The sequence below is a fragment of the Euprymna scolopes genome, chromosome 33 (assembly GCF_053919585.1).
Source record: "Euprymna scolopes isolate OS-2025 chromosome 33, ASM5391958v1, whole genome shotgun sequence".
Lineage (NCBI taxonomy): Eukaryota > Metazoa > Mollusca > Cephalopoda > Sepiida > Sepiolidae > Euprymna > Euprymna scolopes.
Window position 1 is genome coordinate 89,241,353 of NC_136514.1, and position 14,819 is coordinate 89,256,171.

The 14,819-nt window shown below is 33.0% G+C and overlaps 1 protein-coding gene across 1 annotated transcript in view; it reads left to right on the forward strand.

Moving 5' to 3' along the window:
* LOC145258344 (uncharacterized) overlaps positions 1-14,819 on the forward strand; it is a 153,339-nt gene that overhangs the window by 51,455 nt on the left and 87,065 nt on the right. Inside the window, exons 5-7 of the mRNA XM_080116536.1 lie at positions 2,129-2,157; positions 7,960-8,041; positions 12,525-12,623. Of these exons, the coding sequence (XP_079972662.1) occupies positions 2,129-2,157; positions 7,960-8,041; positions 12,525-12,623 (210 nt within the window). The remainder of the gene's footprint in view (positions 1-2,128; positions 2,158-7,959; positions 8,042-12,524; positions 12,624-14,819) is intronic.

Consider the following 14,819-nt stretch of genomic DNA (forward strand, 5'->3'; position numbering starts at 1 on the left):
TAAGGCCAAACTATTTGCCAAGAACTTTGCAACTAATTCTACCCTATGGTCATCAACTCCCGAATTATCGATCCTCGTCTGAAAAATTCAGAAACGTATTGATCAGTAATAACGTTATATGCATTCCAATTTTTAATAGGTTAACAATCGTCTGAAAAATTCAGAAACGTATTGATCAATAATAACGTTATATGCATTCCAATTTTTAACAGGTTAACAATCGTCTGAAAAATTCAGAAACGTATTGATCAATAATAACGTTATATGCATTCCAATTTTTAACAATCGTCTGTAATCAGCAACGATGTCTACACTATGTGCGACGGCTTTTCATTTCTTGACAAAACAATCTGTCTTGCTACTGCATTTTACTAGACATTTCCTTTCAAGTATAGTAATCGATTTTTATATGGTTTTTCTTTCAAATGTTTGTTTTATGAAACAAAAAAAGTACAGACTATATTTTTATATACAGATGGAGGATACTTGTTTATTTTTTGTGTTTTAGCCATTATTTTTTCTACTACTGTCGATCATTCAATCCCGAGCAATTCCCTGACATGTCCTGCTAGTTATTATTATTATTATTATAATAAATTCTGTTCACGTTTTTTAATTAACTGCAATTTTCTGTTAATAAAACAAATACAGCTGGGTTTAGTTTAATCGTATAATTATTCATAGATAAAATTGTAATGAATGCAAAAATTTATTCGCTCAAAAACATGCGCATGTTTGTGCATCTTGTATGGTTTAGCTGCTGAATAACAGGAAAAAGAAAAACAAACTAAATAATGCAAATTGATGCAAATTTTTGTCATTCATATGTTAATGAGATGCTGCTAGTTTGAATAAAAAGCCTGAGACTGAGCTATTTTGGAATATTAAAATTATTTTTTTTTAATTTTTTTCTTCATAAAATTATTTTAATCATTTTAAAAAATTTTCCTTTCATGAAATTTTATTTTCTCTTCATAAAATTATTTTTTTAAAATTTTCTCTTCATAAAATTGTTATTTTTTTAAATTTTGTCTTCATCAAGTTGTCATTTTTTTAAAACTTTTTCTTCATAAATTATTTTAGTCATTTTTTTTTTTAAATTTCTCGTCATAATATTATTTAATTCATTTGTTTTTTTAATTTTCTCTTCATAAAATTTTTATTTTTTTTAAATTTTCTCTTTCTAAAATTATTTTAGTTTTTTTTTTTAATTTTCTCTTCATACAATTATTGTATTTTTTAAATTTTCTCTTCATAAAATTTTATTTTTAAAAATTTTTTCTTCATAAAATTATTTTAGTTATTCTTTTAATTTTCTCTTCATAAAATTATTTTAATCTTTTTTAATTTTTTCTTCATAAATTTATTTTATTTTTTTTTTCATTCTTCTCTTTATTTTAGTTTTTTTTTTTAAATTTTTTCTTCATAAAATTATTTTAGCTTTTTTAAATTATTTTTCATTTTCTCTACATAAAATTATTTTAGCTTTTTTAAATTATTTTTCATTTTCTCTTCATAAAATTAATAACATTTATTTTCTTATGGATTTTTAATTCGTTTTTTAAAAATGTTTTTCATCCAAATATTTTTCTTTTGATTATTCAAACTCATTCTGAATTCTTCTCACAACATTTTGGCCAATGTATCCTCCGACCTTCGGATGAGTCTTGTTAATCTCTAGAATCTATACAGAATTTCTAACAAAACCCGTTATTTGATCCACTTAGGTAGATTGCTCTTGTTTTCTCAGTCATTCGTTATTGTATTCTTAGTATTGCCTGTACTGAGGATTGAACCTTCAATCGCCAGAACACTGTCATTTAGAATTACTACTTAGCAGTTTTATCCATTTCACCACGGATCATTGTGATATTAAGAATACAATTACATATTACTTAAGGTTTCTACCCGGTCATGGCTCACAGAACAAGAACAAGCTACCTCCATGGATCAAATAAAGGATTCCGTTTAAAATTCCATACAAATACCAGAGGTCGACAAGACGCATTTGACATCATCTGAAATGGTGTGAGAATAGCATTCAAGATGAGGGTGGTAATCCATATAATAAAAATTTATCAATCTTCATCTCCCAAATTTCAAAATGTATTTTTTTTTGTTTTTTTAGAAGATGAGCCGAAAACAGCTGAAGAAAAAGTAAGTTTCATTTGAATTTTTTCATGTCAAAATGTAGAAATCTATGCTCCGATAAATTTGGGTTTTTTGTGTATTCATATTAAAAAACCCTTTCTATTTATTTCAAAAGAAAATACAACTTTGTTATATATGGGTCGTGGAATTGTATTTATCTGCAAAAGATTTAGCTAATTTGCATATTCTTTTAAACATTCGTTTTAATTAATTCCCTAATAGTTTTTTCAGTTTTCTGATGGGATGATCATCTCTAGTTAACTATTACGTGTAATTATATTCATGCAGATATTCTACATAATTTATACTTGTGTAATATTTGCATAAAAACGTTAAAGTAAACACAAACCTCTTTCTCTCTCTCTATCTATATATATTAAAAACAACAGAGATACCTTGCTTAATGATTCTTTTTTTCATTTTTTCGATCTTTCGTAAGATTTTTTTAACTTCAAGATGGAAGGTATTTACAAATGTTCCATGGTTCACATGAGCGCTTTCGATTCTTTCTTGAATCATCATCAGGTGGAGATAAAATATTAAAAATAGAAGTGAAATATATAGTTACGAATGATAAAGAGTCAATGAAAAGTCGATTAAAATATACATTTACGAGTGATAAAAAACTCGATTAAAAATTAGGATGATAAAAGGCAATGTTAGTAAAACCAGTCGTATACTGGTTATGCTAAACATTTCAGCACATTATTGCTACTTTCAAAATTAATGCTATTTATAGAATGGTGCTGGGTTTTTATATATAGTGCTTCAAGTATTTTTAATTTTTTACAATTATTTTCTCGTTGCAAAATCCTTGTGTTGTCCACGAGGACCTTTCTAAGATTAGAGGGGGGACAGCTATGTTTTGTTAAATGCTGGTATATTGAGCTAGTACTGTTCAAATGCATCGTTAATCGACGGGACAATGTTGTTTTTGTATGTCCAATATATGCGTTTTTATTTTCTGAGTTACACTCTCCTAAGAGGCATTGAAATTTGTACACAATATTGGTTTGCTCCAACATTTTTGTCGCTGGCGAGGAGTTATTTTTAACGATGAAGTTCTGAGTTCGATACTTCTTATAGTATATAATAAATCTAATCTTAGAATTGTTCTCTAGAGGTGCTGTATATCTATGTATGATGCTTTTAATTATTTTTTCTTCAACTCTAAAATTTGGTGTCATTTGTTTTTTTATAAAATATGTCTATAGAGTTAGTGTTAGAAGATTGACTAGTATTGCTGTTAAGGTTTTTAGGGGACTGTAAAAATAGTTTAATTTGTTGATCAACAATATAATTTGGAAAGTAATTATTTATAAGAACCTGTTTGATATTTTTAATTTCTATTAGTAGTGCTTTTTTCGTAGAAGAAATCATCTTAGCACGGTTTAAAAGATTTTTGATTATGGCAATTTTATAACGCTGAAGGCACTCACTCTTAAAGTTTAAGACGCTGGATTTAGTACTAGTTGGTTTTTTGTATACAGCTGTCGAAAGTATTGTTAGATGAGTCTATAAGGACGTCCAGAAAGTGAATTTGTTTGTTATCATTTAATTCTATTGTAAACTTAAGGACAGAGTTTTTTTGAAAAAGATCTTGAAGTTTATATATCTGTTTGTCATTATCAACTAAGAGGAGTATGTCGTCAACATAACATACATACATAGGGGGCTTTGTATTATTTTTAAATATTTTATTTTCTAAGTCTGCCATATAAAATTCACTTAGGGTAGGTCCGAGGACTGATCCCATTGCGACGCCATCTATTTGATTATATATGTTGCCATTAGGATCATAAAAAAGGTATTCCGTGGTGCAGATTAATAATATTTTTTAAATATATATTTTATTAATTTTAAGTGGGGGGAGTGACGGATGATTGTAGATGTTGTTTATAATTATATCTATGGTTTTCGCTACAGGGACATTTGTAAAAAGACTTTCTACGTCAAGGGAAGCAATATTTCTATTTTCGGGTTGCATTGTTTTAAGTATTTGCATGAGCTCGTGTGGATCTAACGCTGTACTTGCTAGGAATGTATGGGCTGATAAGTTCGTTTAAAGTTTTGGTAAGTGAATAAATGGGAGTGGGGATTTGCGAAATTTCTTGCCAAGTTTTGTTTTTAACAACTGTGTTCATAGGATAAAATTTACTCTAGGATAGAGATGCAAAATAACTTTAAAACAAAAACAATAGAGAATAAACAAATAAATAAATAAACATGCATATACAAAAACTATCATACACATATGTATATGTGTGTGTGTGTATATATATATATATATAAAACTAACATTAAAAAAAAACCCTAACCTAGACTTAAAACAGGTCAAGACACTAGATATCCAGGCTAAATAGAACACACACAAAGAATCAGGTCAACCAGAGGTCAAATGGGCCTTTGTTCTATAAGTGCATGCCCATTGGCTGATAGGAAGGGCGCGGTGGATACTAGAAAGCTGATTGGCTAACTAAAATCTCAATAGAAGGTGCGTATATAAAAATGACAGACAACCACAAAATTCGCGCATAAGCCTGAAGAATCCTAGAGTGGATGAAACGTGGAATATTCAGTGTAGCTTAATCGCCATATATATTTTATAAATTACTATATATATATATATTTGTTTATGTGTATATTTGTTTAAAAAAATTGGGCCTACCGAACTTCTGTCAGTTTTTGGTTTATAGACATGAAACTTAATATATAGGGTATTCAAGCCCATGTGAAACTCTATATTTATGTTTCAGCAAACATATCTTCATAGCTCAGGCATTCTTTTTCGAACGAGAAATAGCCGTTAAATTACAAATGAGCATCATAGCTTTTCTCCTCATAACGTCTTATATCCTTGGAATTCAAAGTTAAAGACGCGTTTCTCATTTTTATTTACTGTTTAATTTTTAATTTTTCGTTTGTATGTGTATATGTACTGTGTGCATGTGTGTATGTGCGTACTTATATGTCTATATATTTAAGACTGACGTGGCACCTTCTCATTGGCTATACCTCCTTCTCCTCCTCCTTCTTCTCCTCCTCCTCCTCTACCTTCCTTCCTTTTCCATTCCCCTTTTCCCCGTGCATCCTCATACTTTCACTACACCGATGAAGACTGAAGGATCGGTCGAAAATTATATACTTATGAAAAAAGTTTTTTAATTTTTTTTTCATAATATTATTTTGTATTCCTGCACGTCACCAATTGAAAACGAATAAAGAAAAGTTATAAGCTTTTATACTTTTCGTATTATTTTTTATTCATATATATATATATATATATATATATTTATATTTTTTTTTACAAGGTGGTCACCACTTATCAAGGTTCGGAAGCCACTCGGGGAGATAAGGGTTATTGTGTGTACAGTACGTTAGTGTTGTAGATTTGATAAAGTGTCATTTAGAGGGCGGTTCATCAGGAATTTGTTTACATTAAATTTGAAGACATCCAGGTTGTAGTCAGGTGGGAAACAGGCAACCGGAACAGAGTTCCACAGGCGTGCACTTCTAAGAAAGAAGCTTTGTTCATGGAATCTACGTTTTGATTTTGGCACAGATAAGGAGTGGGGAAAACTTTTGACAGTGGTTTCAGCTAGCCGGATGTTTATCATGAAAGATTGGCGAGAGGGGGGAGCAGAGATTGGAGATCAGACGAGCACCTGCCATGGTAGTAATGCTAAAACAAAGACAGGCTCGCAACGTCTCTCCTGTGGGAGAGAGGTTGAAGGGAAGAGAAAAGGGCATCACCCATTAAGCCCCGAAGCCCAGATGTGGTAGCAGTACTCCATCCTTGGACGTACTTGGCTTTTATACAGATAGAGAATTGCATCAGGGGTGAGATATCTTCTGGAGCAGTAGAAGGATCCTTCCATTTTTCCAGCGACCTTGGCAACTGACTTATTATATATATTAATGAAATCAATGGGATGTAGTGTCTACCTGATACACGCAATGGTAAACTTCAAACTAATATAAATAACAGTATTTATATATAGAAAATTTAATTCCAACAGAATAAAAAAGCTCAATACGCAATAGAGAGTAGAGCTTATTATAAGAGAAAGAAAATTAAAACAATTTACAAAGTCCTTGTTGTTACAGGTTGAATGGATGAAATAATAGCTTAGCGCTACTCAAACAAGAACTGTTTCAGGGGCCATAACAAGGATAATACAAAATTACAACAACAAGAGCAAAAACATATGCTATTGGAAAAAAAAAAAAGCATCAAAAATAAATACTTTAGGAACAACAAGAGAAAATAGACTGATTACTAGAAACTTTGAACAAAAATCCCGGAAAGCAAAATAGCGTTCTCACAAAGCGCAGTCTGTAACACTATTGGCAAGTTCTCTTATGTCCAGAACAGAAAAAAAATTTATTAGATGATACGAAAAACAAAAGTAAATTGTTTTTTGGAGTATTCAGTTGAACGATAAATTTTGATTGTAAGGTTCAACTTACAGTTTTAATTTTCTTTCTCTTATATATATTTACAAAGGAGTCACCACTTATCAAGGCCTGGAGGCCACTCAAGGATAAGAGTTAACGAGTGTATGGAAATCAATGAGAAAAAATAGTTATAATCATTAGTAATGGAAATTTTGTAAATTGGATTACTAAAGGGGGTGGTTCATCGAGAACTTGTTTATGTTGGACTTGAAGATGACCATATTATAGTTAGCTGGGAAACGGAGAGTTTCACAGTTGTGCAGTTTTAAGAAAGAAACTTTGTTCATGGAATCTATGTTTAGGTTTAGGCACAGATAAAGAGTTGGGGAAATTATTGATAGTGGTTTCAGTTAGACTAGTGTTTTTCATGAAATTCAGACAAGGGGTAACCGTAGATCAGAACTCAGACGAGCACTTGCCATGAAAATAACGATAAATCAGAGACAGACTTGCAACATCTCTGAGAAAGGGGTTGCAGGGAGGAGAAAAGAGCATCCTTCATATAATTTATTCCGTTGCCAAAGCTGCTGGAAAAATGATGGGATCATTCTACTGCTTCAGTAAATATCTCATTGCGGATGCAATTTTGTACCTGTATAAGAGCCAAGTACATCCAAGGATGGAGTACTGTTTCCACATCTGGGCAGGAGCTGCTAGGAGGAGCTTATCCTGCCTTGACAGAGTTCAGAACAGACTTCATAACCTTGCGGGGGATGCCCTTTTCTCTTCCCTGCAACCTTTTTCCCACAGAAGAGATGTTGTGAGCCTGTCTCTGCTTTACTTTAATATATTTTTCATGACAAGTGCTCGTCTGAGCTCCAATCTATGGTCCTCCCTGTTCTGACTTTTATGAAAAACACTCGTCTAGCTGAAACCACTATCAATAATTTCCCCACTCTTTATCTGTGTCTAAACCTAAACATAGATTTCATGAACAAAGCTTCTTTCTTAGAACTGCATTCCTGTGAAACTCTGTTCTGTTTTCCTGCTTTCCAACTGACTACAATATGGTCGTCTTCAAGTCCAACGTAAACAAGTTCTTGATGAACCATCCCCTTAAGTAATCCAATTTACCAAATTTCCGCAACTCTCCTATCCTTACATCATCAACGCTCTGATCCCCATCTGGCATCAATTGTGATGGATGGCTCTCGTCTGGGTGAGGCCCCGTGTTTTGACAAGCTTCTGGGTTTGACCTTTCGTCCTGATCTGAAATGGAACACGTACATCAAGTCTGTTGCCAAGGTCGCTGGAAAGATGGTGGGATCCTTCTACCGCTCAAGGCAGGATAGGATATTTATTTTGTACTCTGTCAAGGCAGGATAGGATATTTATTTTTTCTTTTTTCAGAAAGAGCCAGAAGTAGAAATTGATGAAACTGAAATTGATGAAGATGAGGAAGAAGAGGAAACGCCACCAGAAACCTCTGAGAGTAAGTAATTAATATTTAAGAGTCATAACTATGTGTAACATGGCTATTACACTTGAACCGTGTTCATTATACTTCAAATCTGTTTTGGACCCCCACTCCTGCTGTCCAGTACTGCCGCAAGGAAACAAATAAATAACAATAAATAAATCCAACTCGGCTATTTATTTTTATTTTTTATTATTTATTTGTTAATTTTTGTTTTTTATTTTTCATTATTTTTTGTTTTTATTTTTATTTTTTTGTTTTTATTTTTATTTTTTGTTTTTTATTTTTTATTATTTTTTGTTTTTATTTTTACTTTTTGTTTTTATTTTTACTTTTTGTTTTATGTTTTTGTTTTTATTTTTGTTTTTATTTTTATTTTATTTTTTTTTGTTTTTATTTTTTTATTATTTATTTTTTTATTATTTATTTTTTTATTTTTTATATTATTTGGACTATGATTCTCATCTTTGGTTGTTTTTTTTTCTTTGTTTTTTACAGAACGTTTCGGCCGATGTAACCTCCAATCATCTTCAGGTGCATTCAGACTGGATGTTATGGGCGAATAGTAAAAAAATGTTTGGTTTATTTACTTTCTCAATGAACACAGCTGTTAGAAATTTAACATGCAAATAGCGCCAAGTCTTTTTTTTTGTTTTCTATTAATAACCCCGGGTCCATTCCGGTTTTTTGATATGATGAATGTATATTTTTGAGATAAAACTCATTCATCATATCAAAAAACCGGAATGGACCCAGAGTTATTAATAAAAAACAAAAAAAAAAGACTTGGCACTATTTGCGTGTTAAATTTCTAATGGCTGTGTTCGTTGGGAAAGTAAATAAAACAAGCATTTTTTTACTATTTGCCAATAACATTCAGTGTGAATGCACCTGAAGATAATCGGAGGTTACATCGGCCGAAACGTTGTAAAAAAAAAAAAAACAAGATGATAATCATAGTCCAAATAATACAAAAAATAACTATAAATCCTCATCTCAAAAATATACATCATTTTTTATTTTTGTTTCAACACAAGTTAATTATTGCTGTTAATTTCCAAACAATGTCTGCATTTTTACTAATATGTCCAAAAATTACGAAAAAGCATGGAGTAGAAAGTTATATATAGTTAAAAGTCATTTTTATGGAAAATTCGGTAAAATCGCATTTTTCTTAGATGTTCTAAAATAGGCAAGAAGAAGCTAAATGCAGGGGACATAACTCCAAAATGAATATTTTATATTATTTGTATCATGGTTGCAGTATTTGTTGTTTATAGGAATAGACCATTTTTTTTTTTTTTCATAACTAAAAACACAATAGCAGATGTTCCATTCAATGAATTTTCGTAATTTTTGGATATATTACTATTTTCGAAATGAAAAATGTTGCAATATTTTGGAGTTGTAATGGGGTATGATCCCACACAGTCGGACAATTCTATTTATAAACGATGCTGCTAAGAACTGACGAATCAAATTAATTCACGTTCTGCTACCAACCAATCAGAAACCAGAATTGCTTCATAAATATTAAACCTTTTCTGGAGCAATTTCACATGTTCTTTTCCGTCTAGACACGGTAAGAATATTTTGTTCTGTGGAACTGTCTACTACAAACAAGTCACCTCCCAGGACTTGTGTGTAACAGCGAACCGTCTGAAACTGTTCTGAAACTTAAAAATGGCTTACACTTCTAGTACATAATATTGTTTTTGCTTAAAATGATATATTTAAAAAATTGATTTGTCGGCTATAACTGAACAAGCACCCTGTCATCATCCGATAATTGTCTTAGTTTGAATTCAACACTGGTTATTATGTTGGTTGATTTTGTGCTCTTTGTCAGCGTTGGAACAAAGGGATTTTTCTTTCACACAAAAGGTCCTGGATATGACCTAAAACTATATCCGATGGTGAGGCCTCACCTTGCAGGCCTTGGGGAGTGTGGAGCCACCCTTTAATTGCCATTGCTCCCAGGTCCACTCTGACCCGGAGTGGTAGTACCTGTTAGGGTCCCAACTATGGGTTAAATAGAATCCGACTTAAAAAAACAAATATACTCCATTAAAAATCGTTCCTCAAAATAACTAGATTCGGCATTAAATAACCTAAAAAAGGTTGATATGCCGTAAAACAAAAACAACCAACCAACCAATCCACACAAAATCATGAGTTTAAAACGACTAACGAGGTTTCGCTTTCTAGTGTTCAAATAATACTTGTTTTTCTACCAAACGGCAGAGTTAACTCCCTTGTATTTTATTCGGACTACTCTTCTTATCTTGGATGCTATTCTCGCAACGTTTTAGCCGATGTAACCTCTGACCTTTTTCAGGTGCATCTTGTTGAACTCTGGAAATCTGTACAGATTTGTTAAATCTTTGTTAAATCCAGGGAGATGGCTTATTCTTGTTCCATCAGCCATGATCATGCAGAAGTCTTAAATACTTTGTAATTGTCTTTTTAGTATCGCCCCGCACTTAGGATTGAATCTTCCAAATGCACCTAAAGAAGGTCGGAGGTTACATCGGCCAAACCGTTGTGAGAACTACATCCAAGATAAGCAGTCTTTTTTATTCAGGAGAAATGCTGTTAGCCTCTCTTTCTAATGTATTGTTATGTTCATAGGTATTTGGCTGAACCCTAATTTCCTCCCCCCTCCTCCTGTACAACATTCGCAGCAAGAACTCATCTTTTTTTTTTTGTTTACTACATAGAAGTCGCCACTTATCAAGGCCCAAAGGCCATTCGAGGATAAGGGTTAAAGCGTGAACAGTAGTCAATGGGTCTATATCATAGTAATTGTTGGTGGTGTAAATCTTGCAAATTGGATTACTTAAGGGGAACGGCTCATCAAGAACTTGTTTACATTGGACTTGAAGACAACCATATTGTAGTCAACCAGAAAGTTGTGCAGTTCTAAGAAAGAAGCTTTGTTCATGGAATCTATGTTTAGGTTTAGGCACAGATAAAGAGTGAGGGAAATTATTGATAGTGTTTTCAGCTAGACAAGTGTTTCTCATGAGTTTAGCGAGGAGGGGACCATAGATTGAAGCTCAGACGAACACTTGCCATGAAAATAACGATAAAGCAAAGACAGTCTTGCAACGTCTCTTCTGTGGGAAAGAGGTAACAGGGAAGAGAAAAAAGCTACGAAGTCTATTTTGAACTTTGTCAAGCTCCTGCCCAGATGTGGCAACAGTACTCCATCATTCGATACTTCATCAATGAAAGTCTGTGATATTTTTTCTTCTTTTTTTCTTGTCTGCATGGTGGACTCGACGTGTAAGAGTGTCAGTTCGCAGGTCTTACAGGGTGTCACATTAGCCACACAAAATGAATTATAAAAATGTTATCTGCGTTAGAAGCGTTGCATATATTTTGAAATTAAGAATTACGTTAAAAAAAAATATGCTTGTTTTCTAGCATTAAGGGGAACGGCTCATCAAGAACTTGTTTATGTTGGACTTGAAGACAGCTATATTGTAATCAGCTGGAAAGCAGGCAAATGGAAGACAGTTTCACAGGTGTGCAGTTCTAAGAAAGAAACCTTGTTCATGGAATCTACATTTAGGTTTAGGCGACAGATAAAAAGTGGGGGAAATTATTATATAGGGTTTTCAGCTAGATGAGTGTTTCTCATGAAAGTTTGGCAAGGGAGGAGCATAGATTGGAGCTCAGACGAACACTTACCATGAAAGTAACAATAAAGTCTAACTACAACCATAAGAATGAACTTTCCTTTCTCCTTCTCTGTATTTTAAACTAACCCAATTAGAACTTCCATGAACAATGTTTCTTTCTTAGAGGAGCATTCCATCCCATATCATCTAGCCCTGACACCACCACCCTAAGATTTTTTCTTATGAACACCTCATAAAATGTAGGTAAAAACTAAGAGAAATCTGCATTTTCAGCTATATTTGAATAAAGGAACCCATTTTTTTTTAATTTTTTTTTTTACGCGGTGATCACCACTTATCAAGGCCCGGAAGCCACTCAGGGATAAGGGTTATTGCAAGTACATTACGTTAGTGTGGAGATTTGATTAAGTGTTTACTTAAGGGGGCGGTTCATTAGGAATTTGTTAACGTTGGACTTGAAGACATCCAAGTTGTAGTTCGGTGGGAAGTAGGCAGACGGAACAGAGTTCCACAGGCATGCAGTTATAAGAAAGAAATGAGTTCCTTTATTCAAACATAACTGAAAATGCAGATTTCTCTTAGTTTTGACTTAAATTTTATAAGAAAAAAATCATCATAGTCATCTTCAAGCCTAATTCAAACAAATACTCATTGAGCTTCCTCTTGGATAATAGGTTTCTCTTTAAGTAATCATCTGCCCTTTGTTTTTTGGTTCTCTTGTGGTGCTGATTGTTGTCCAACTGGCAATCTCTTTAACGGTTATCCTCGAGTTGACCCTGGGTTTCGATGACTCGTGACCCATCACTAAAAAATAAAAATCGCTTTAATTTTTTTTTTTTTTTTCTAACCAGCACCTAAACCATTCACAACAAAGGAAGAATCAATAACGAACCAAGCTGATCAAAACAGTCAAGTGAACGAAGAAATACAGAAATCCAAAACGAAGGACGGTATGTAATTTAAATTTACGCAGGTTGTAAACAAGTGTATGTTTGTATTATTTTATTTTAAACTAGCGGGGTTGCCCAGGATTGCCCGGGTGTATGTAGGTGGTATAATAAGGAACCCGGAAGAGGGGGGGGGGGTGAAAACAACAGTAGACTGTTTGGGCGGAGAGAGGTGAAAAAAAAAAAAAAAAAAGTGGTAGTAGGCAGGCAAGCAGACTCAAACCTGTAAGGCGAAGGAGGAAAAGATGGTTAAAAAAGGAAAGTGACATCTTAGCCGATATATATCTCCATCACGTGACCGGAAGTCCTGAGCGTTGAAATTAAGAGTAGTCGATCCAACCTGGACAATGACTTTGTGAAAATGTCGACACAAAAACCGACCTCCTCCTTGTAGAAAACTGCCCAGTTAAGAGTGAAGGAATTAATGTTTTTGGCCAATTTTTCGATATTTGTCGTCCGAGACGTTGAGCTTCAAAACGATACCGATCTCATCAGGATCCGTCACGCCTGTTGAAAGTTTTTGGCAGGCATACATATGTACAAACATACATGATTACATACATGCAACCCGACGATTGAGGTTTATATTATAGATGATTTGTAGTTTTGTAAATTTACATCCGATAACTTTGTAAATAGATAGTAAGATGACCTTAGTCTGAATTAGTTATGGTTTTTATAGCAATTTTATGCATTAATAATTTACAGCCAAACAATACTGATTAGATTTAGGAAGTAAACTTAAATTGGAACATCCTATTAAATAATAATAATAATTTGGTTTTAAAAAAAATATATATATAGTTACTAGTGGGGGTACCCGACATTGCCCGGGTGTTTGGAGGTGTGTGTTTGTAGGGGGGGGGGAGTAGAGTAAAGAATAAGCGAAATAATAACCCTGTTTAAATATTAAAAAAAAAAGATGTTAAACTTCTTTAAAAAATCGGAAAAACAAAAACAACAAAAAAAACAGCAAACAAACAAAACTTTTTTAAAAAATCGGAAAAACCAAAACAGAAAAAAAAAATGGCGAACAAACGTAAAACTTCTTTAAAAAAGAAATCGGAAGAACAAAAAGCAAAAATAAGGGAAAAAAATGATGAACGTGTTCGGAAAAACAAAAACAAACAAACAGCGAAAAGCGAAAAAAAAAATGGCATAAATAACCCTTCGATTCAGTTATGTCCATGGTGCGTTTCACCCAGTAAAAAGCATAGAACGAAAAGGAACGTTAAAATTCCATTCCAGTTTTTTTTAAAGCAACTACGAAGTAAAGAAAACCCAAACCGGTGTTCCTTCGTAACTGCCCCTTGTGAATGATTCGGAAACGGTGTAAGTGGTGGCGGGGGAAGGAGGAATTAATTAGAGAGAAAAGATTTTACAACTTCCATTGATTTTAACCGATTATGGTAGTTAACTCTCAGCAGAAAAAATATAGGAATCTACAATTATCGAGGAAGTGGAGAGGTAATATGCCTATAACACACCTCAGATATTGTATTGCAGTTTGTGAATATTACATTTGCATGAAATGTCTTGATTTTTAATCCTATTAAGGTCAAAATCACAGGGAAAAATGAGTTCATGTTATATATATATAGGGATAAAGATTATCAAGCAACTTTGGGTTGTGGCAATTAGTAATATATAAAATACAGTAGAACCCAGAGATATGTTTTTTCCGGCCCCTGGTTATGGTATATGCTCTGCCTTACAGTGTTATTTATAATGTTATTTGATTATATACATGTGTATTATATACTGTACTGTATTTTGTTACTAATTTTTTTATATGTACTGTATATAATTTTGCTTAGGCCCCGCCATACGGCGATTTCACCTTACGATTCCAACCCTGGAGAACAGATTAATGCTGCATCCCAGGGTTCTAGTGTAATTATAGTTTAATGTATTTTTACAAAAGATACGTTTACATGAGAAACAAGCATGACCGAGACAATTTTTTTATTTTTGTACCTTTTCTCCACGTTAAAAAACGACCCTGGTGTCTAACTCTGTCCCGTGGGGAGGCATTGTAAATAGGTACATATATACATATATTCCTCTCTCGCGCAAGCATCTGTTGTGACCGACAATGCTATAGAGGTCAAAGCTATGACGTCTTGGATCAACGTATTTTGAGTTTTTTTAGGTTTTCCGTCTCCTCTCTCTCTTTCCTGGCATAAATTTTGGCCCAAT